The 23,844-nt window shown below is 37.9% G+C and overlaps 1 protein-coding gene across 1 annotated transcript; it reads left to right on the top strand.

The window, feature by feature from the left end:
* The first annotated feature begins 11,290 nt into the window (after nt 1-11,290).
* Nucleotides 11,291-20,262, top strand: LOC140331085 (serpin B6-like). Its single transcript, XM_072411804.1, has 8 exons — nt 11,291-11,427; nt 11,630-11,849; nt 12,918-12,980; nt 16,980-17,117; nt 18,032-18,149; nt 18,523-18,665; nt 18,776-18,943; nt 19,574-20,262. Exons 2-8 carry the CDS (start codon nt 11,685-11,687, stop codon nt 19,970-19,972), a joined length of 1,194 nt encoding a protein of 397 aa, XP_072267905.1. The 5' UTR covers nt 11,291-11,427; nt 11,630-11,684; the 3' UTR covers nt 19,973-20,262.
* Nucleotides 20,263-23,844: the final 3,582 nt, after the last annotated feature.

Below are 23,844 nucleotides of genomic sequence, written 5' to 3'. Positions count from 1 at the left end.
TTTGTATGTGTCTGAAATTATGTCGCTAAATAATCTTATTTAGGATACATATATTTTAGTGAATTTCCATTCTAATAAATGAGCATGCGCAACGGCATATTGTTATGGTATATAAACTAATGTTTGTTATAATAAAGTTGGAGATTGCTTGATACCATACAAGTGTATGCGTCAGTGATTCTTCCTGGGCGCGCCTGTTCTGATGCACTGAGGGACACTGGGATGGTGAGAGATCACAGAGGAATAGAGCCAAGAAACCTGCAGATCCTTTCAGCTGGGGGCTCGTAAGCCGGGATAGAGCACACAGAATTTTCAGTGAGTACGGGAATTCCTCCCTAAAGGGTTGGGAACTTTCTCGCTTCTTTCCGAATAATTTCTGTTGCTTCTATCTTGAATCCTTTTTAGATAAAGAAAGGAGAAGAGAAGTGCTATTTAACTATCTTTGGAGAAGATAGGGACTATCTTTAAGGAAGTTAGGTCTTAATATAGGACTAATTGTGTAAGTCCTTACATGTAGATTTGTGCACGTCTACAAGAGATTCTTAGGAGAAGAATCAGTATAGCACATTTTTGAGTTGTGATGTTGCACGCATCCCGGTGTCTCTTATGGTCAGATTCACTTTCACTTTTGTCTGTCTCAGTGTTTGTGAATATAACAGCTGTTGTTTTTCTTCTCTGCTTTCTCTCCTCTATTGCGTAGAAGTATAAGATAATTTGTTTGTATGACACAAGTGTCCGGGTGGTAAGTGTACGGACCAGGGTCATTGAAGGTTTTGTCAACAAGGTGTAAGACGCACCACCTCCTCGGCTAGGTCTTATTGATCGTTGACCCGAGACAGGTGAAAGCACGGTGACACCAAGCTGGGTGCCTATGTCATGTTATGTTAATTGTTGTGTAGAATGTTACGTGTGAATTGTTGTGTAGGATTATTATTAGAAAAAAGAGAGGGGGATATTGGAACTGATATTATTAGAGCTGTAGTGCAATCAGGTTATAATTTACACTTATGGTCTGCCACTAGAGAGAATCCCTGTTGGTATACTAAATCACAACAGCTCTATAAGGTAAATGTGTATGTAGCTGGAATTGATTCAGTTGTTGGACGGCCCATAGGGGGGGCTATTCCACTGTTTGAAAAATGTTTGGCTCCTTGCCCTGAGCTGCCAAGACAGAGACAGAGTCCATACTATCCTATAAAGTATATTATAGTCTTATAGTCTCTTCTAAAGACTATTTTTTCTAATTAGTTAACATTATAAACCCAGGACAGGTTATGAGCTTGGGTTAGTTAGTGACACCCCTAATGTGTTTATTTTTAGGTAAAAACACTATGAGTCCAGGACTATAGGTAATGAGCCTGGAACTTTGAATAATTGGGGCTACTTCTAAAACACATAAGCTATTGGTTACTAGAACTGATAGATAAAGTGAACACTAACAGCACACAATAACTGTGTTCTCTGTCTTGGTCGATCTCTTCTTCAAACAAGGGTCAGAATAAGACAAAAATGCCTTCCCCTAAGGTAGGAGAAACATGTAAGGATTATGTTGCCCGGGTATATGGAACAGAATATTATTTGATAAATCCTTGGGTGGACAACATGGCAGGATGGACTGAGAGCATGTGAAGTGTAAATCCCTTTGCACGAGAAGGGGCTAATGATTCATTTCATATGGATATGGTTAAGGGTTTATGTTTAGGAGATACTGAGGCATACCCATACTATGGGTCAGACCCTCAGTGGGATATGAAATACATGAAATCTGGGGGGGAAAATTGGTTGAGATATGCACCTTACTGGTACGATAGACCAAATAAGAAGGTTAAAAAGCCAGTGAAGGAAAGTCAGGAGGGAAGTAGGAAGAAACATGAATTAGAGAAGGATGGTAAAAGCTCACCCCAAAAGCTTCCCCCTCCATATTTGGGATCCTTTCCTAAGTTGTATCCCTCATTGTCTAAAGATGATCTTGACCTATTAGCTGGGTATACTGCTACTATAACCTCTGCTACTGCCCCTCCGCCCGAATCATCATCATCTTTAGGACTGTCACAGGTTGTGCAGCAGGGTGGATCTATGCCATCCCCTGATCAGAGTGGTCAGGCAGATGATGTGATACCTGAGGAGGGTGCGGTGGGGGGTAGCTCCTTCCCGGCCCCCAGTACCAAAAATAGTCTTGGTCAAGGAGAGTGCCCCAAAGGAAAGCAGGTCAGGTAAAGTCCCTCCTAAATATGTTGTAAAACTACCTAAGGGACAAACACCTACCTCAGATGATGACAGTGAGGTAGAGGAATTTCCGTTTATGACTGTGGGAGATACTTTATTAAAGAAGCCTATAGAGGTAGATGATATTAATAAGATTGTCAAGCATTGTCCTAAGCCAACCTTCTCCTCTACTGGAACATTACATTATCTTAAAAGGGCATGTAAGGGAAGATGTATGACACAAGAGGACATGTGTTTGATAATAGATGGCATTGTTGGGCTAAATTCTCCCTGGGATTGGAGTAAGGTTCCCTCCATAAGTACTATAGAACCCCCTAATACTTCTGCTGGTAATTATAAATTAAATACTGAAGCAGGAATAGAGGAAATGTGGGATGAGGTAAAGCAGGAGTTGGAAAGGTGCTTTCAGACTAGGTCTTCATTACCTACAGCGGTAGCCTGTAAGCAGAAGACAGGAGAATCAGTAATTGATTTCTGGAAGAGATTTAATGAAGTTTGGACTTTGGAAGCTGGAATGAGTGTGCAGAACAATATGCACTCTATGCTCATCCAGACATTTTTGACTAATCTTAAACCACATTTGCAGCTTACTGTAAAGCAAATGATTTCAGAGTGGCCAAGTTTGACCAAGGACCCATTCCAAACTAAATTAATGGAAAAAGATGCAGCGGGATGTTTTGAAGTAGTGAGGCCTAAAGAAGCTTATTATCAGACTAAGGATAGAAACTGTCCCTCAAATCAGCCCTGTAGGGGGGGTATAGCAGGACGTGGAAGAAGTAGGGGAAGAGGTAGGGGTACATCTTTTGGAAGAAGGGGTAATTATAGAAAACGCCCCACAGGTTGTTTTAATTGTGGTAGGACAGACCACTGGGTTAGTCAATGCCCCTACCCACCTAGGCAAAACACCCCACATGATACTCAGGTTCAAGGCATATCCACAACACTCTCAGACCCCAGATCTTTCTCCACCACCACCACAGCCCCAGAGTAATCCTCGCTTCCCCATAGCTTGGGGACAGCAGACACCGCAATGAAGGTGCCCGGAGGACAGTATCCCAGCATTTGCTCTGGTTACCAACCACAATAAACAGTCGCCACTAATTGTGGTAAATATAGAAGGGCGACCTCTTCCTTTTCTTGTGGACTCTGGTGCTACTAGTAGTACTATATGTAAAGAATATTATAGTGGTCCAAGAGAGAATGCTGAGCCCTCTGTGGGAATTAATGGGATACTTACAAGATCTTATAAAACCCCTCCTCTCTCAGTTCAACATCCATACAATCACCAGTCAATGTTCACACACCGTTTCAGGATCATTCCAAATTGTCCCGTGAATCTGCTAGGAAGGGATTTATTTGTTTTACTGAAATTGCAGTTGGGGATTAGCAAAACAGGACACCTACATGTCACATCCTCAGTTATGCCCATTCATGTGCCAAACAGTGGTTGTTTTTTATATCTGGAATGTCAGCCAGTTGTGGTATAGCAGACAACAGTATCCTGAATTCACATTACCCTCCCCCATATACTACTATTGTGGGGAATGTCATATCCGGAAGCCAAAGGATAAGATTATGGTAAGCACTGTTAATGTCACAGCAGCCCATAACTGTTTTAGTTTTTGTCGGATGTGCCACAACCTCCATTGGATGAATGACTCTCCAGGTAATAATGTTGGATACGCTAATGTCAAAGCATATTTGCAATACACATATAATAGTACTGGAAAGTATAATGGTGTAGGCATGAAGGTACCACTACGTGATGTTACTAATAATATGAGTTGTAATGCCACCCATCCGGTGCCTGGTGTAAATGAGGATATTGGACTACCCACTGGTTGGTTCCTATCCTGTGGTAATGTTACTTTCAATTATATCCCTGGTAATGTTACTTGAGGTCCTTGTGCCTTTTCTAGACTTACAGTAGCACTCCCAAGAGAGAGACCTACAAGGGATAATCGGAGAGGGAAAAGATCAATTGCCAAACAATTGTTTTCTGATTGTACCTCTGGGTTGCCTCTATTAAGTGCTTCTGAGTACATTGCCTTGGGGGCATCTATTGTAGGAGTCCCAGGTTTGGCTATATATAATACTCGTACTATAAACTCTATTGCATGTGATTTAGCTAAATCTCTGAATCATACCTCCACTGCTCTAGCCGATATACTGTTAGATTTACAAGGTTTGAGAGGAGCAGTATCAGAGAATAGATTTGCTGTAGATTATCTACTGCTTAAGCATAATCTAGGATGCCAGAGTTTTAAGGGTATGTGTTGTTTCAACCTATCAGATCATTCAAAGTCCATAGAGGAAGAAATACAGGCATTACAAGAAATTGTGCAAGGTAATAAACAAGATGTGGGATCATCCTCATGGTGGGATTGGTTTCTGAGTTGGTTACCTGATATTACCTGGTTGAAAACGCTCTTTATGTATGGAATTATTATAATTGTTTGTCTAATCTTGCTATGTTGCTGTATTCAGTGCATTCCCACCTTATTGCAAGCATTTCAGGCGTTCTGTCCTAGACCAAGGGACGTTGGACATAAGTACATTGAGTACCTACGGATGAATCATAGGAGGTAAAGTCATATTCATGACTTAAGAGGGGATTGAAAGGGTCTGAGACACTCCATTTTGTTGCCTGAGACACTCCATTTTGTTTCAGTTTTTAGTTAGGAGAGCTTAGTTATGAGAACTAAATGTATTCCTTGGTTGTTTAGACTATATATGTATAAACCTGATGTTCTGCCAAGACGAGTGTCCTTGTTAATTCTGCTAAACTCAGATAATGTCGATTGTTTATGAATAACAAGGTGTTTTGTATGTGTCTGAAATTATGTCGCTAAATAATCTCATTTAGGATACATATATTTTAGTGAATTTCCATTCTAATAAATGAGCATGCGCAACGGCATATTGTTATGGTATATAAACTAATGTTTGTTATAATAAAGTTGGAGATTGCTTGATACTATATGAGTGTATTGTAGTACAGAATATATTTTCTGTAAAATAACAAAATATTGATTGATTATTTTAGCATTAATCAAAAACACTTAAAAGTTCTTTGCGTTCTTTACATTCTTTGCATTTTGGACTTCTTTAGTATAACATTTTGGTGTTATTAATGCTAAAACTATTGAAATACTACACTTATATTCAAAACTCTACAATCTACCTGATAGATAGTAGATGTTACGTAATATAGTACCTGTTGTAGGCAAAGACTATTCTTCAGTCCAGAATTACGAGCTACAAACATACATATACCATATTTGCATCATCAATAACTGCAACAATTGGTTCCTGATATGTTTTATTTCCCATGCCTCAGTATGAACCTTTTACTTGTTGGATTACAGGAAGAATGTTTGCCAACAGAAGAGAATTATAAAAACAGCTAAAGGCAGCACTAAACATGTTTCTGCAAACTGGCAGGAGTAACATTTTGTAGGAAGTGAATGGAAAATATAGAATGCTTAGTATACAAGTATAGACAAGTTTTTTTCATAATTTTATACCCCAATTAAAAAAAGATAAAAACTTGCAGAATTCAGCCATAGTCTAAAAACACACACACACACACACACACACACACGCTATTACGGCTTGTCTTAATATGGAAACAAAAACAAAAATATTTGTTGTTACATGTATTGTATGTTTTGGTTGATTTTTTGTATCTTTGAAGTGACAACATTTTACATACTGTAATAACTTTTCATATTGTTTGGTTGATAAATAAATAATTCATAAAAGAAAAGCTGTGTTATTATTGTTGTACATCCAGAACTGGATTGCTAATAGAACAGGGGAAATGATTATCCATATACAACAACTTTTGTTGCTATAAAATCTGGTATCGTTAGTGTGTTATTAGTATCAGCTGACTAGGTTCAGTTGGAGTCAGGGGGCATGGTGGTGCAAGGCAAAAGGTCTAAGGTCTTTACTCCTGGAATATATAATGTTTGTTTCACAACTGTATATGATGGCAAGGTCACACCTGTTATTTCACTTTCTAATTTTTCTTTTACTATATTTTATTTGGACTATATAAATGTTGAATAAACTGGACAAAATCCTTACTGCTTTCCTTCTTACAGGACAAATACCCTTTACGTGGAAGGAACACTCTCTCCGCTATCTAAGGGTCCAGATTACTTCCACTTACAATCAACTATACTCAAAAATGTCCCCCCCCCCCCACTGCTGCAAGAGTTTAAGGCTCTAAAAAAAATTCAGATAGATTTTCTAAACTTTATCTGAGCATATAAACGGCACAGATTGGCTATAGATATCTTATGTACCTCTAGGGAACTGGGAGGACTAGAATCCCCAGACTTGCACAAGTATTACCTAGCAGCTCATCTGCAGTACTTATTGATATGGGCAACACCTAGACCACCTAGTATTTGTGGAGTAAGTGTAACAGGTAAGTGTTGGATCCCCCAATACACCCTAATGGTATGCTTTGGAGCTCATCTCTGTTACTTGCAGATAGCAACCTGCTTTCTCCTATGTTGTTTATGACACACATATGGAGGATCTGCAAAAATCTAAATATGGTCTCACCTCTTTAGCCTCAGTGATGACATCTATTATACAAAACCCACAAATACCTTACCGCCCATCAGCCGCCATGTCGAAACCCTGGAGCGACAGGGGGCTATTTCACATTAAAAATTAAATACACCCAGTGGAGAAGAGTTTGCTGTCTTTTCTGGAGCTCCGGCAAAAATATGAGCTCCCCCAAACCTCCTTTTATTACCTACAAATCAGGCATTATCCCTTTCTCTCTGCCTCACCTCTGGGTTTTCTGACATCACCCACTTTGAAAGGCTATACGCTGATGGTCTGTATTCTGAGGGCCTTATATCCTTCATCTACCACCTCCTACATACAACTGTTTGTACGCCTTTGGAAAGTTGGTATATATGCACAAGTGGGAGAAAATGTTGATATTAGATGTCAAGCAGTGGTCAGAGATCTAGGAAGTGACGTGGAAAGGCTCAATCTACAAAGAAAATCTTTATAAAATTATCTTTCAGTGATATTACACACCAGAAGTGCTTCACCCATTGTTTCCAAGTACTGACCCATCCTGCTGGCGTTGCGGGGCACATAGAGTTACTTGGTTCTGCCTCCCATTCAAGTCTATTGGAAACAAGTTAACCAACTGCTCTCCGAAGTCGCTCATCAACAGATAACCTTAGATACCCTAACCCATCTTCTGGGCCTCCTATTCACTACCCTTCCTAAATATACCCATAAGCTCATCGCACATATTCTTGTAGCAGCCTGTACACTGATTCCTACCAAGTGGAAAGCTACCTTACCCCCCTCTATGGAGGACCTATATAAATGGATTTAAGATGTCAGCCTTATGAAGTATCTCACAGCACTACTAAAGAAAAACACTGAAAAGTTTGAACGCTTGTGGGAAAATTGGTAAACTTTCTATTTGCAACTCTAGGGTAATAATGTTAGATTGTGTTTGAGCATCCTGGTTACCAGTTATTCCCTGTCCCACATCCACCCTCTCTTTTCCAGTGGTCCCTTTATTCTATTTCCAGATCCCCTACTAAACTCCTAGTAAAGGTTCTGCAGATTGCCAAACCCCCAGGGCTCTTGCTAGGATCAAGCATGCACTCGCACATGACCTGACCCATACCTCTTTAAGCTGTCACCTCATGTCCTATGACAACAGCTGATGTTTATGAACATGTAGCAAACTTTTAGTAAATGTTTACATGTTTATGGGTCTCCGGCTTTGGTATATAATTGTATCTTGTTGACAAACTGTTACTACATTGTGTATGGATCCACACACCCCTGATTGTAATTTCTTTGTATTTCCTTGTTTTGTTTCTTTGTATATATGTACCTTTTTTTCAAAAATTGTTTAATAAAAATACAATTAAAAAAATGGATAAAACAGTCTTCCTCTCTCAGGTTCACTAGAGTTCATATTAATTTATTCTATAAATTAGAATTTACTAAGAATATGTAAATACATAAATGTCCATAATCTGGACACAGGTGCACTTTTCTGCACTTTCTGCATCAATACTGCATCCCTACTTGCATCACACTGACAATTTCATTATTACTATAGCATTTCTCAGAAACCTAACCTTGCTATAATATAAACAGTGTTTATTAAATAAATATATTTATACACAATAAGTACTAATACACCACTACATAATTCCCTCTTTTTTATTTACACTCAGGCCAATCATAGAACTATTTTAAACTATCCACTTACAAGCAAGCAGAAGATTATATACTCCTGTGCTATGGCCTAGCAAAGTAGTTTTTTCCTATTAACCGAGTCTGTTAGACTAGATCATAAAAATTTTGCAAGCAGACAGTTATTTTCACAATTGCTGATGTCACAAAAACCTCAGCTTATGAAATAATAAGGCAACTTAAAAACTGTCATTTTTATGCAAGACATTATACGGAGAATAAGATAAGGACTGTTATGAGATGCTTATCTGGCCAGCCATCCCGCATTGTGTGCCACCCTTGTATCACACCCTTACAGCAGCAAGGAGAACAAAGAAAATAGTGGCATCTCCTGCTTCCCTTTAGCTGTGAAGTCTGAGATGTACCTTCTCTGCATCTCCAGCACACACTTTGACGCTGTGCACACCTGAAAGAGATTTTATGAGCCGATTAGTCTCTGGCTTTTTGCTGCCCTGGCATTGGCTGCTAGGTCTTTATAGCCTTTCTGCTCCCAGTCACCATTTGCCTGTTGTAATGTTAAGCTTGCTGACCTGCTGCTGGTATGTTTATTCATTGCATTTACTGTTGCTGACCCTGCCTGTTTCTGACCCTCCAATTGTATGATGCCTGGACAGGCCGGGCTACCTGTGACCCTGACTCTGTTTTGTCTAAATCCTATTGTGTTTAATGGACAGATTATGTGTAACCTCTGGCTCTGTTTTCTTGACATGCTTCTACTTGACTGTCCTGTACTGTGTTCCCTGAGGGCTTCTGGTCCTCTGTCAGTCCTTCCCCAGATGCCAACCTTTGTGCACAGAAGTCCTGGGAGTAACTGTGTGCTGGAATGATAGAACTAGCCCTTGGAGGCTGGACATGCTATAGGTGAATAGTGCAGAGCTAGATTGGGGGACTGGCATCTGGTGAGCACAAGTGCTGGACCAGAGCCTCACAAGGACAATAAAAAATTGTATGTTAATAAATATCTTAAACCATATGTAACCAGATTACCAAAATCTCACATAGGCTTTACCATGGTAATGTCCTTAAGTTGTAACGTTTGTAAATCTGAAGCTTTTAATAAAGAATGGTGGTCCTGGTCAAATATTGGTTAAAATTATTAAAGGTAACTAGTTTTACAATTAGAGATAGTCCTTAACCAAATTTATTAGCATACATTAGGTGCTAATGTTTAAATAGTATTAATTTAATTTTTAATTTTTTTTCCAAACCCAAATATGTAAATCTTGCTGTTGTCTAGTTTGGTTGTTTGATCCCCTAATCTTCTTTCTCAAAGAAATGTGAGTCAAAATAATAAGGCAAGGCTGAAAAAGGGAAAGCATGATCAGCCTATTTTAATTTTTTGTAGTGGAATTGTGTATTTATTGCAGAACTGAATTCCTGTAAATAGTGGGAAATACCTTTGGTTTCAGTACAACAAACCCATGCAGTAGACCCAGAAAATCTCTGAGAAAAAAATATTTTCATTTGTTTTACCTGTTAACGGAGAAGAAAACCCCCTTTGGGTTATCAAACAAATAGATCTATTACAATCCCCTGGTTAAGCTGCATATGTATCTTCCAAAGTAGTTAGTTGTTGGACTTGATGCATTTCATTAAGCATGATGTTTTTTAACCACCTGGGCGTTACACTGATGTCTAGATTTCTGTTCCAAAAGCGTTACACTGTTTTTCATGAAATTTTCTTTTTTAAATTGTAGACCCGTAACTTACAGAAATATGTCCGAACAGGGTTCTAGTAGATATCATGAATACATGCGCCGACGTCATCGCCAAGGGACACGTACACGCTACGGACGGAGAAGAAGAAGCCGGCCGGCTTCTTCTTCTCCGCCGGCTGGCTTCTTCTTCTCGGAGAAGGCACCCGACGCTGGAGATCGACGCTGGTGGACGACGCTGGAACACGACGCTGGATGATCGCAGCGGGACCAGGTAATTGATCGATAAACCCGAACTTTTCTCACTGTATTTTCATACAGTGAGAAAAGTTTGGGTTTATCGATAATTGTAATTTTTTTTAACCCGAACCAAGGTCGGGTTTAACGGTCGGGTGGTTAATGTATGGTATTGACAGAAGTACCCTCTAAAAGAGGACTTAACAAGCTGAACCAAAAATTTTGTGGAACAATCTAGTCTTGTTAGGCTGATGCTAAGCTCATTTGGTCAGCATCTACCAAAATCTGAAACAATGATTTTGGGTGAACAGTCCCTTTTGCACCAGGTAAACATTGCCAGCATAAAACTAATCTCTATTAGATTAGAGCTTTATATATCAAAACATGCAACAGGTTAATAGTGTACTAATCCAGACTCTACATTACAGAATTGTTTGTTTCTTCAATATCCATGGAAACCAAAAGCAGGAGCAAATGAGAAGTTTGTCTTGTGAACTAGATTCGAACACTGAGAATATAAAACATAGATTTAAACATTGCCTAAAGGAAAGGTCCAGAACTAACATAGTAGTAAATATTCTTTATCTGATTTTGAATTACAAACTGCTTTTCTGATTCTTATTTTTGTGGAAAATACAAATAATGTTTAGATTTTTTGTTAAATTTAGTGTTTTTTTTTTAGAAAATTGTTGTATTCTGGGAGTTTTTTCATCTTATTTTATTAGGGGTGTGTAATTACCAAAAGACTTGTCTATAGTTGTATATATTATACCCAAACATTCCTGATTTTTCCATCCACCTCCTACAAAATGTTACTTCTGGCAGTTTGCAGAAACATGTTTAGTGCTGCCTTTATTTTTTATAAGTCACTGCCATTGGCAAATCTGCTTCCTGTGAGCCAACAAGTACAAAAACATACATGCTCAGGCAGGGGATTAAAACATATCAGGAAATAATTGTTGCTTTAATTGGTGATGAAAGTACGGTATATATTTGGGTGTAGCTAGTAATGTAACATTCTGGACTGAGGAATCATCTTTGCCTACAACAGGTAATATAATATGTGGCTTACTACATACAGAACATCATGTAAACTGTAGAGTTTTGAATACAAGTGAGGCTTTTCAATAGTTTTAGCATTATTAACATGATAATATTATACTAAAGAAATCAAATATGTAATGAATGTGCACGTTTAGGTTTGAATTTGAGAGAATGCAATAGTGACCAATTGTTATTTTGTCATTTTACAGAATACATATATTTCTACTACAAGGTCAGTTTTGTTCTGTGAAGTAGAGGACCACCATGGAAGCTCTGGTTAAATCGTACAATGAAGTTTGTATAAAGCTTTACCAAAAGCTCATTGAAGAAAATGAGAAAAATGTAGCCTTTTCTCCAATGAGTATTGCAGCTGTTCTGACAATGGTTTATCTTGGTACTAAAGGAAATACAGAAGTCCAGATGTCAGAAGTAAGTTCCAAGCTACTATATTGATACTCAAGCAATTGTTTAGGACCTTTGTGCTCTGTTGTTAGTACTTCTAGAATTACCAGTCCAGTTTAGTGTTAAATATGACTATTTCTGTAACTTATATCAACCGGGTATCTATAGGAGGCTCAGATAACAGATGTTTCCTAAGTCACAATGCTTTGCGCATCGTTGTTTCTTTTAGCTGTAATAAATATATCTAGAAAATTAGTGAAATATTTATTTAGTGCTTTTCACCATATCATCCACATAATTATTAACAGCAAAGGAATTTATTTTCACCTTGTAATACTTTAATTTCTAAACTTGATGAGATGCTAACTCTTCGTCTGTCATATTGTTGCCTTGGTTTAATGTTTCGAGTCAATGACCTGTAATAAATGTGAGGAAATTTCCTCTCACACCAACAACATGGATGAAATGAACATAGCAGTGCGTGAAGAGGAGAGAAACCCACAAAATGATACCAAGTGATATTTGTTCAGCTATGTTATTTATATGATGTATATCAGCTATTTTTAATATTGTTATATTTTAATCATGATTATTATGATAAAAATTTGACATTCTAAATTATATCTAAAAACATTGATTTATTAAAAATACGTGCCTAAAAGTCCCATATAAAAAAGAAAAAGCCTATACAACAATTGGGGATGTAGCATGATTTTTAATCATATAAAAGAAGGTGACAAATTTATTAACTACAAAACTGACAGCATTATTTTAAGTTGGCTGGCGCTGGAGAAAGGGGTTGCAATGGCTGCACTGAGGGGATCTGTCACTAAGGGGGTGTCTGCTTTGAAGTGGTCTGTTACTTAAGTCTCTCTCTGTAACTTAGAAGAAAAAAACTTCCGCTGGAGTTTTGCTTAAAGCTAGATGACATTTAATACCTTGTAACCTATGCAACCAAATGGTATGAAATCCACTCTATTTATACTGATGATGTATTTTACTGGCAAACTGAGTTTATTTCCCCCCCAGACCTACTAATGGTACATTATATTTATTAATCTGCATCAAACTCATTTAATGTATTTAACTATATAGGTTTTGAACTTTAAGAAAGCTTCAGAGAAAAAAAGCTGTTCACTAACACAGACAAGGCTACAGGTAAAGATTTTTTTTTTTGCTTATGTCTGTTGCTGTAATATTGGAGAGTTATATGTATATCTGTGATATAATTGCTTAATTACACAACTGGCAGCAAGCAAGCGTCAAGTCACATATGTTTAAACAGAAGTACTTAGAAATTGATTTACTGTGTTAGCCAGGAGCATACACAATTAGCAACGGTAAAACATAATTTAGGTAATATAACCTTTTGTGGCAAAAAAATTACTAAAATATATATATTTAAATATAATTTTTCTGAACACAAGGCTTTTTTTTAGACACATTGACAGATTAAATCTAGGGTGGCAGAGTACAAAGATACATACAAAGGAGTTCAGCATTTCCTAAGGCTGGGTTTACATGGAAAGTTTTAAAAAAAAGGAGCTGTAGTATGTGTTACAGATACAGAACATGTCACAGCTTCTCTAGGGCTGCCGGAGCAATCAGGGGAGTGGAGCTGTCAGCTTAGCAGAGCTCCTCTGACTGCTCTGCTCCCTGATTGGCTGAGGAAAGGGAAATCCTGAAGATGCTTGAGCTGTCATCAGGGTTTCTTATTTCTCAGCCAATCACAGAGCACTAAAGATGAATGGGCACAAGGCTCCCCATTCAAGTCTAATGCTGAATGGCTGAGAAACGTAAAACCTCAGCCAATCACAGAGCACTAGAGGTGAATGGAGAGCCTTGTCCTCATTTAACCCCTGGTGCCCTGCGATCCCTAACTGTCAGGAGGATTCCCAGGGCTGTGCTCATGTCATGATTGCAGCCATGGAAATCATCCTGTCATTGGGATAACTTGTAAAAAAAAGTTTTGTTACACAAAAACACACTTTTAATAAAAATATTTTACCATTAAAGCATTGTCCAGATTTTTACACATATTTTAACCCTTTCAGGGAATAAGTAATGGGTTTTATGTACCCCTGTACTCATTCCCTGAAAGGGTTAAAAGTAAAACTTTTATAAACGCTTATGTAAAATCGCGGCAATTCGCGGTAAAACACATCATAGGCTTTTCAATTTTTTTTTTTTTAACGTTTTAAAGTTAGGCTTTAAAAGGCTTGTAAAAGTGCATAAAAACACGTACGAACATAGTAGGAACGTTTATATGCGTTTTAAAACCGTTCATGTAGACCCTGCCTTAGTTACATAAAAAACAATTGATATATAGTAGGAGTGAAGCAAGGTAGCATACTATAGCTCAATAACAAAATAGGTATGAAAAAGAAATAAAGTATACTGTACATGAGTGACATTATATATAATATTAATCTCAATTGGCTGAGGAAGCTGTTTGTGGAAACAATGCGTCGGGTTTCAAGTCAATTCTTTTTGCGTCTTTCCTCAACATTTCATTCCCAAGGCTTGGGGATATATGTTAAACTGAGCTACAGGAATGTCATGTATATCACAGAAGTCCAACATCCTGCCATTTAATTGTGGGTGGAATGTTCGTTTAAATGTGTTGTAGGAGTTTTGTGTATAGCATAATGTCTTACACTCCGCCTACTGGTAGTGGGTAGACTACTTTTGTACACATTTTGACTACATTTGTATGTTCGTGGATTTATGTTGATTCACTGTACTAACCAATATGCATATGCACACTGCTGTTTTTCTTTTGGTCTATTGAGTTGGGAATACAAGTCCGTTGATTCTTTGAACACCAGTCAATGATTTTCAGCTGCAACCTAAAGAAAGGAGCTGACCCAAAGATACTGCATGTGTGTCCCAAGCAGCAAAAATACTGTATGTATGGCCCAAAGCAAGGGATTCACTTATTTTCATGGTCACAATGCATGGGCACACATCTTTTATTGACATCATTTTATACAATACAAGGCTGATAGATTTTATCAAGATCTGCCAGACTCAGGGTTTATTAAGCATTTGGCCAGAATCAGTCTTGTAACGAGGAGGAAAAGCTGGTTGCTGTGGGCATGGGGAGTTAGGTAGGTTTTGCTCCTATTCTCTCTGTTCCTTAGAAAAATAGGCAATTATTAGTTTTAGTAGGGAGGGAGACCCACTGCAATGGTAAAAATATTTTGTTTAAGTTCAGCTTTAAAATTTACAGGTTAATCACTTTCAGCAGCACATTTCACCTTCCTACGCTTACTAGCACTGAGTTGGCAGCCTTCCAATCAATGAAGTAAACAAAGATGAAACTTAAATCATTTCAGTTTTTGTCTTGTGAAATTGAATTGTCTTGTGAAATTGAATAAATAAAATAGTTAATTTTTCCATAGTGTCTGTGCCATGGTCCCTTCAGACAGCAGGTAGTACGGGCTCACCCAAGGTACTAATTCACCCAGCTTGGTGCATTCATCTGCAAAGGTTCTGGGCTGCAGTGAGAAATATAGCTGGCAGGAAATGTTGAAGGCCTAAAACTGGCATGGACCCCCAAAGAGCTATCAGGGAGTGAAATCTTAGGTTCAAGTGCAGCAGGAGGGAATGGTCCTGGAAGAACTGGATGACTTGGAGTGGGGCTGGTAGAGTGGACAGTGTTTGGAGGCAGCCTTCCAATTGGAAGTAATCTTCGGACCTCTTGTACTGAGATCTAAGCTCGGCAATCTACTTTCACAGTTATTCAAGCTCCAAGTTGCCTCCAGAATCAGACATATTGGCTGTGACTTTCTGTTAGGGTTCCCTCAGGTAGGTAGCAAAAAAACACCTGAGGCGAAGAATCTAAGTGACACCCAGTCTTCACCAGTGCACCTCGCAAGAGGTGATGGGCCGGTAACCTTGGAGCCAACCAAACCCTTTGCTGCAGTGTCACCAGGTCATGGCCCTTGGGGGTCACCCCACCTGAGGAAGGATGGAGGCTTTGGTGTGGAAAAATGTGGAGTTCAGCAGGTGCGAGAGGGAGACTGTGTGAGAACGTGAGAAGGGGTCGATGATGGTGGTAGACAGGCTTAGTCTGAAGTCCAGGTAAGTGTTTAGGGCTAGCAAAGCGTAATCGAGGTTCAGGCAGAGGGTCAGGACAGGCGGCAGGCAAGGCATAATCCATGTCCACTAAAATATCCTCTACCCCTTTTAAGAGCTCCTCCATCCTGCCCTGTGTCAGTGTGTGCATAACTGCCCACAGACAAGTGAGGCCAGGAAGTGTGGTTGCTTGCTCTGTCAGGCAGTGACAGAGAATAGGCGCTGAGCTTGACAGCTCAGTGGGGGCAGACAGGCAAGGGATACTGCAGGAAGGTTCTGTGGGTAGCACTGTGGCAACAGACAGGTACTTTGGCAGTCTGCAGCTACAGAGGTCATTAAGTTTTTTACTAAGCTCATTTACTGCCTATTAAGAGTATGCATAAATGTTAAAGGCTTACAACAAATTGTAATAAACCTAAGAACAAAAATCTAATAAATTGCCTGTTGTGGTGGGAACATTCATTAGCAAGTATAGAAAATACCTGCCAGAATTGCAATGACACTTCCTGTAAGCTAAACTAAAGAACAAAGTAATAGAAATAGGGGAGACATACATATGTCCGCTCATTGACAGGTATAGAGCTTTTTGTAGGATTACCAAGTGAAATAAAGAAAAACCAATCCAGCCACCACAAAAGTTTTTGGTTTGGATATGCTAGAAAACCCTTTATACAGTGTGTGACTATAACTCATCAGGAAGATAAACTGTGTTAGTTACCATATTTTCCTTTCCTTCCTTTTCTTGTTGAAATTTCTCATGTTCATCAGTTTATCATCATTGTGCTTTTGATAACATAATACTGATAATGAAAATTTCATGTGACAACTGGTCACATTAACATTTTTTTATCTTGCTAGTCAATACTATCATTAAAAAAAATGACTCATATTCTTCTGATTTATGTTCTTGTGAGAGATGTGTTAATGAAAAATTCAATTACTTCATCCATTGTTTATGCTATGGTTATCTATAGAGATATACAGTATGTAATGTTGCCACAAAAATGAGAATGAGAAATAAATAAATGAAAACAAAATTTGCTGAATGCTTAATGAAACTAATAACTCTTTACACAGAATTTAGGTGCTGTACACATACATAATATCCCCAAAGCTTTCGAAGAGCTTTTTTCAATTGTCAATCAACCCAGCAACAACTTTATTCTGAAATCAGCTAACAGGCTATACAGTGAAAAGAGCTTCCATGTTGTTCAGGTAAGGAATTTTAAGACTACAACTTCAAATGCAAATTCTTAACTAGTAACAATGTACAGGCTAAATCCTTCTGAACCTCAAAACAGTGCCACATATGTTGATTTGTGCAATAAAATAGGAAGCAGTTTATTACATAACACTAATAAAGAGGTTTATGTCAAACAGTTGTGATAGTTTCCAGTGACAGAGGAATAAATGAATCATGTGTGCACTATGCCATTCTGTTCAATGAAGGGGGGGGGGGGGGGGCATCTGCTGTGGCACAATCTGAGTGTTCATATGTCAGATTTTCGCCCACGAAGAGCACGGCAACTATTATCTGTGTATGTGGCTTAAGCTATTAAAACAGAACAATGAAAAATTAATCCCATTTGGAAATGGCTGTATGTACCCAGCCAAGCATTGTGTAACATACTAGATTATATAAATGTGAAATAGATAATAAAACACCTACCCACAGTTTTATTTTGTTTTAAAATAGTGGGAAAACATTGGATATGTTGTCAGGTTTTATTCCTGTTCATGTCCCGGGTGTAGAGATTTTCTTTTCTTCTTAGTTCCTAATATCACCAGTAATGAATATAGGAAGGCAGTGTAATCTCCACAAACATTTAGCAAATAAATGTAAAAAGTCAAAAACCCTAATCCTGTTTGTGTATTTTTACAGTACAATATGCCCATGTGGCACCGGTCACATAGGTTAGAAGGTTTAGGTCAGCATTTGTATGGCCATGTAAATTCGGTAAACAACTTTTCACAAAGCAACAGAACTATAAAACAATGTTGTAGAAACAGTGACTGTGTTTTTCTACTGCCCAAATAATTCAGTTTTTTATGTACTTATATATACTGTGTATATATATATATATATATATATATATATATATATTTATTTATTTTTTTTGTTATCCTAGCAATACCACCAACTAATTAGTAAACATTTTCATGCTGAAATACAAGCTATGGATTTCGCTCATAGTGCAGATGATGCCAGGAAAAAGATCAATAATTGGGTGGAAGAGAAGACTGAGTGTAAGCTTAATGATGCTACCTTATTTTGATAATTTTTTTGAAAAAAATGTCTATATATTTGTATATTTGAAACTTCAGAAATTGAAACTTAAAATTTCAGGTAGGCTTTGTACCAGCAGTTGTACTAACAGTAAATTTTGTATTGTTTTAATGCAATAGGAGATAGAAATCTGGTATATCCAGAAGGCGGCAAAAAGAAAACAAAAATGGACACAATATATTTCAGATTAATTTGAAGAGGACCTATCATCACATTTTTACCATTTTTTTTTCTTTCCTATAAGTACTTTAAGTCTAAAGCAAAATCATTTATTTTATGTTCATTTTTGCTATGTAATACATTGCAGCAATTCTCTCTGTTTTTACTTCCAAGGTAAAATAAAGGATCTTTTGCCTCAAGGCTCAGTTGACTCATTAACAAAGTTAGTTGTGGTGAATGCACTCTATTTTAAAGGAAACTGGGATGTGAAATTTCCTGAAGAAAACACAGAACAAAAACCATTTAGGCTGAGCAAGGTTTGGAAGAATTTTTATAAAATATATGTGTATTCCTTTGTATAAATTAAGACATTAGATCACGTTGGTATTCTACTTTCATGAATTTGTCTAATTATTTTTGTTCACAGACAAAAACTAAAATGGTACCAATGATGTTTCAGAGAAACAAATGCAACATGTTCTACGTTGAGGAGCTTGAAACAAAGGTGTTAGAGCTTCCTTATGTTAATAAGGAAACCAGCATGATAATTTTACTGCCAGATGACATTAAGGACAACACCAATGGTCTGGAACAGGTGGGATCCTAATATTTGGATATTTATTTTCTCATAAACGCAACACCTGCCATTTATAGATCCCCAGTTCCAGTGCCCAGTACCCACTCTTCTAGGTTCCTGCAATAGCATAATGAATGAATGAAGTAATAACATAAAGTAACACATTGAAGCTCTTTGGAAGATCAGCTTTGAATGATAGAATAGGAATATAATAATGGCTAAAATGTATCTGATCCTTTTTACTGCAGGCACCTATTCTCACTATGGAATGAACACTGTTTATCCAATACTTTTAACTAGTTTTTTTTTTAAGGTGCAAGCGCCTATTCTTTTTCCACAACAGTGGCAGAGATAGCAATGTCTACAATCTAACACTCCAAATATATTGCTAATAAACTTTAGGCACACTATCATACCAGAAAGTGTACTGTTATTTTTCAGGAAGAATTCCAATTTTTGGGGTACTACTTAGGCACATTAAACTAATCCTAGTGTTCCCCATAACCTCATGCTGCAACATAGCTATTTATTGATTTGTAAATCTTGGTCACTTTAAGAGTTAAAACAGTTTTACATTGTAAAAATCACTTTGAATGCATATTTTTTGATGTTCCCATGTCTATGTTTACATTTTCTAATTATTAACAGCTACAAAAAGAACTAAGCTACGTGAAGCTGAATGAGTGGATGGATGCGATGACACAAACTGAAGTGGAGATAGAACTCCCAAGATTCCGTCTTGAAGAGAAATATGACCTGAAGTCATATCTGAGCAAAATGGGAATGGCTGACCTCTTTAGTCCAGGAATAGCTGATCTGAGGGGAATATCAGAAGCAGGCAACCTGCACGTGTCAGAAATATTTCACAAAGTGTATGTGGAGATCAATGAAGAGGGCACAGAGGCTGCAGCAGCTACTGGAGCTATTGCCACTGTCAGAACACGTCCCATAGTAGAAAAAGTCCAGGCAGATCACCCCTTCATGTTCTTCATAAAGGAAAACCGTACAAAAGCTATCCTATTCTTTGGTGCCTTCTCTTCACCATGACAGGATCATTAGGTAAATTAAGAAACAGATTTACCACCAAGGTTGCAAACTAATGTGTAAGCCTAAAAAAAAAAATCATTTAAATATATCATGTGTGATAAAAAAAAATGCATTGATTAAATAATTGTGTTCTGGGCAAAAATGTGGTAAACATATTTTATTTGCATATGAACAATTGCCAGCACCCCTTCACAGGTAATTATTTTTTATTCATTCCATAATCCTAGCTTTGCAATAAACTATAGCATGCTATTGTTGATCATTGATTAAATAAGATGTGGAAAAACCTACACCAGTATTTCATTATTCATCATTTCATTATTTCATTTGCAATCTCAATCAAAAACTTTCACTATTACAGATGATATGTAATATTTTTATAGGTGTTTGTGTGATAATCTTGCTAAAATAAGACTACACCTTGTTCTTTGTGTTACCTAACATATTTTTGAAGCTTGGTATTGTTACTGTTATTTTAGAGAGCTTCAAATGTACTAGGATGCTTTACTGATAAAGGATGAAGCAAATTGAAAAGAAATGGTAATATTTGTTCCCATATGGTACATGTCCCTATTAGATTTAGGGAAAGGGGGGATAGGGGCCTAAAGTGGAAATGTACTGAAAATAAAAACACTCCACTTATCTTTACTTCCACAGAGAACCCCCATCCCTCCATAGTTGTCCTCGATTAGATCCTAAACTGTCCTGGAATCCTCCTTCGTCCCAGCGCGGAGGAAGGGCTTGCATCTTCCGCCTTCTTCTTCCTTGTTTTGGCAACGTCACCTGATCTTGCACCCGCACTGTGTAGACGCTAGATTGGCATTTTTGTCAATGATAAAAACAGAAGAGGAGGGGCTTTCCCTTCAAAAAAACCTGTATCCAAATCAAGTGTTGAAATATTCTGAAAATACACTTGAAAACAGTCCTTTAATAATATTATTAATATGACAAATCTGCATACATAACAAGTACATACTTTGACTTAGATGATGAAGAAGAGCCTGCACAACAAAGCTTAACGCTTGAGGGCCTTTCAAAATTCCTGTGTTTTTTTGGAAATCCAAAATATGTGCCCCCATAGAAACACCCTTCTCTAATTTTGCAGATCAGCTCCTAGATATTTCAGGGGACACCCAGATAGCAGCATTGGAGTTATCTTGGAGTGATCCAGACGCACCTTGTAGTTTCTGTGAGCTGCTGTTGGCTCTGCCAGCCTCTAAAGACCTCAATAGAAAGGGATTACAACTGCTCAAAAACATCTGGACAGGAGTTTTTGACTTTTCATAGAGCAGTTTCCAGACATTTGTGACGCTTGCAAAGTGCCCCCCTCAGTACTGGACAGGAAGTAGTCAAAGATGACAACAATGGCTGCACCCCTGGACACAGCAGAGCTGATTAACCCAATCATTTCTGTCCAGTGGTGGGAGACAAATCTGACACCTCAGATGAAAAGGTGAAAGCATGGATGGATATTTTGGAACATTTCTTCCTAACAAAGAAGAAAGAGAAAGGGTCATCATGTTTATGGGGGTTTAGTGCCTTGGTGTGGTAGCAAGGAGTATTTGCAGTCAGACATACTAGTTTTGCTCCAAAGGCAGCCAGGTGCATTGGTAACCCAGATGAGGAACAAACAGCAGCCAAGGTGAGTTACTGGCCCAGATGGGGAAAAAAGGGCAGCCAGCTGCATTGGTAGCCCAAACAAGTAACAAACAGCAGACAGGTGCATTGGTAGACTAGATGAGAATCAAAGGGTAGCCAGGTGCATTAGTAGCCTAGATGAGGAGCAAAAGGCAGCCAGGTGCATTAGTAGGCAAGATGAAAAACATAAAGCAGCCAGATGCATTAGCAGCTCAGATGAGGAACCAAAAGCAGCCAGGTGCATTGGTACTCCAGATGAGGAAAAAGGGTCATTGGTAGGCTAGATGAGAATCAAAGGGCAACCAGGTGCATTGATAGCCCAGATGTAGTTAGAAAGGCAGCCAGGTGCATTTGTAGCCCAGATGAGGAACAAAGGGCAGCCAGGTGCATTTGTAGGCCAGATGAAAAACATAAAGCAGCAGTAGCTCAGATGTGGTTAGAAATGCAGCCAGATGCATTGGTAAGCTGTATGAGGACCAAAGGGCAGCCATGTGCATTGGCAGCCCAAGTGATGAACAAAGGGCAGCCAGATGCATTGGTAGCCCAGCTTGTTTTAGATACATTTGGACCCTGAGCAAGATTTAACCAAGGCTCCTTGCCTGGAAACTGGTAACTGATCCTCTGACATAAAGCAGTTCAGAACCAAAATTTCAATACTTTGATGCTAAATTTTTGCTTACCCTGGGATACCGATGGAAGCTTATGTGTATCGTCTTACATCCAACATTATTCTGTCATAAGGAATTCTTTTCAGAGATTTTAGAACCACCTGCCTGAAGTGTGATGTCTAGCTTCTGTCCACAAGGAAGGAAAGTAAGGGTTATAGTTATTTTATCATTTCAGCCGATTTACATTTACATAAACATACACACACTGCTCACTATGCACACAAACATTGTTTTAAATACTTGTTAAAAGTCTGTCTATAAAGCAATGAATCTGACATTTACTGAAAGATTCCCTTGTGAAGAGTCGATATAAATAGATCCTATTTTGAGACTTGATATAAACAGTAAATTGAATACATGGAGTATGTGTATATACTGTCTATATGTATCTCTTTTAGGGCTTTGCCAGTGACATAGCTATAGACTTTGTGATGTACTGAATATCATGTTGGTGCTATAAAAATTCAAGATAATAATATAATGCATTAACCTCCCTAGCGGTTCATTTCTTTCCGGTTTTATATGTCTAAGCGGTACATTGTTTTTCATGAAAATTTATTTTACAGTATAATATAATTAATATACTATATATTAATATAAGTATAATAAAGTTTAAAACACAAAATCATGGAAAAACAATAAGTTGAATAAATTAAAAAAATCTATATATTTAAAAAAAAAAAATACACATTATACTCATACTATTATATATACAGTAAAATAAATGTTTTTGAAAACAATGTACTGCTTTTACACATAAAATTCCATTGTATTGCATTCAATACAGTTATTTTGTATTGAATGCAGTACAAATGGATTTTGAATTTCCGGCCCCTCCCCGCCGGCAACGTACACGCACCGACGTCACCGGGAACTTCCCAGTAACTCATCGGATGCAGAAGCAGGAAGAAGGAAGAAGAAAGAAGACCAGCATCGCGGCGCTGGACGGCGCAGGACGCCGGCAGATTAGGTAAGGGTCTATTTACGATTACCTTCCCATAGGTTTACATACCCCGAGTGTGACTCGGGGTTACCACTTGTAGCAACTTTTTGCTACCCCGAGTCACACTCGGGGTTACCTCTAGAAAGGTTAATAATAACACTGGTCAACAAACATTTTCTTGCCAAACAGAAGAAAGTCAATTAGGTTATGTTTGATGCACAGATTTCAAGAATGGTATTGGTTTTGCTAGATTGGCTCTAGAAATCTAATGAAACATGAAAATTAAGCAAAATTAGACTAGATATGCCTACAAATACAAAATAAAATTTTTGAAATACTTAATGTCAATATATTTTATAGTCAGTATATTTACAGAACTAATCACAAAGAAGTAATTGAAAAGCTCTGTTTGTATGATTTTATTTTATGCTGATCACCATAATCAACACAATCACGTTGAAGGCTCCAGCAGTAGTCTGCCACCATGACCCTGATTCATCAAGCCAAATCAGAAGCTCGTTTGCGCGAAATCGCGATCTGGAATTGGATGCCTAAAAGCTATTTATCAACCAAATTTGGGCCGTCGCGAATATGCTGGCATATTTTCCCGGCAGTTATCAACT

The sequence above is a fragment of the Pyxicephalus adspersus genome, chromosome 5, assembly GCF_032062135.1.
Source record: "Pyxicephalus adspersus chromosome 5, UCB_Pads_2.0, whole genome shotgun sequence".
Classification (NCBI taxonomy): domain Eukaryota; kingdom Metazoa; phylum Chordata; class Amphibia; order Anura; family Pyxicephalidae; genus Pyxicephalus; species Pyxicephalus adspersus.
This window is presented reverse-complemented; position numbering and strand designations above follow the sequence as displayed.

Bases quoted from the DNA above. Each gene is read 5' to 3' on its own strand.
- LOC140331085 (XM_072411804.1), top strand. From the start codon at position 11,685: ATGGAAGCTCTGGTTAAATCGTACAATGAAGTTTGTATAAAGCTTTAC. The intron at 12,981-16,979 runs GTAAAGATTTTT...CTCTTTACACAG, and splicing joins TAACACAGACAAGGCTACAG to AATTTAGGTGCTGTACACAT. The intron at 17,118-18,031 runs GTAAGGAATTTT...TTGTTATCCTAG, and splicing joins AGAGCTTCCATGTTGTTCAG to CAATACCACCAACTAATTAG.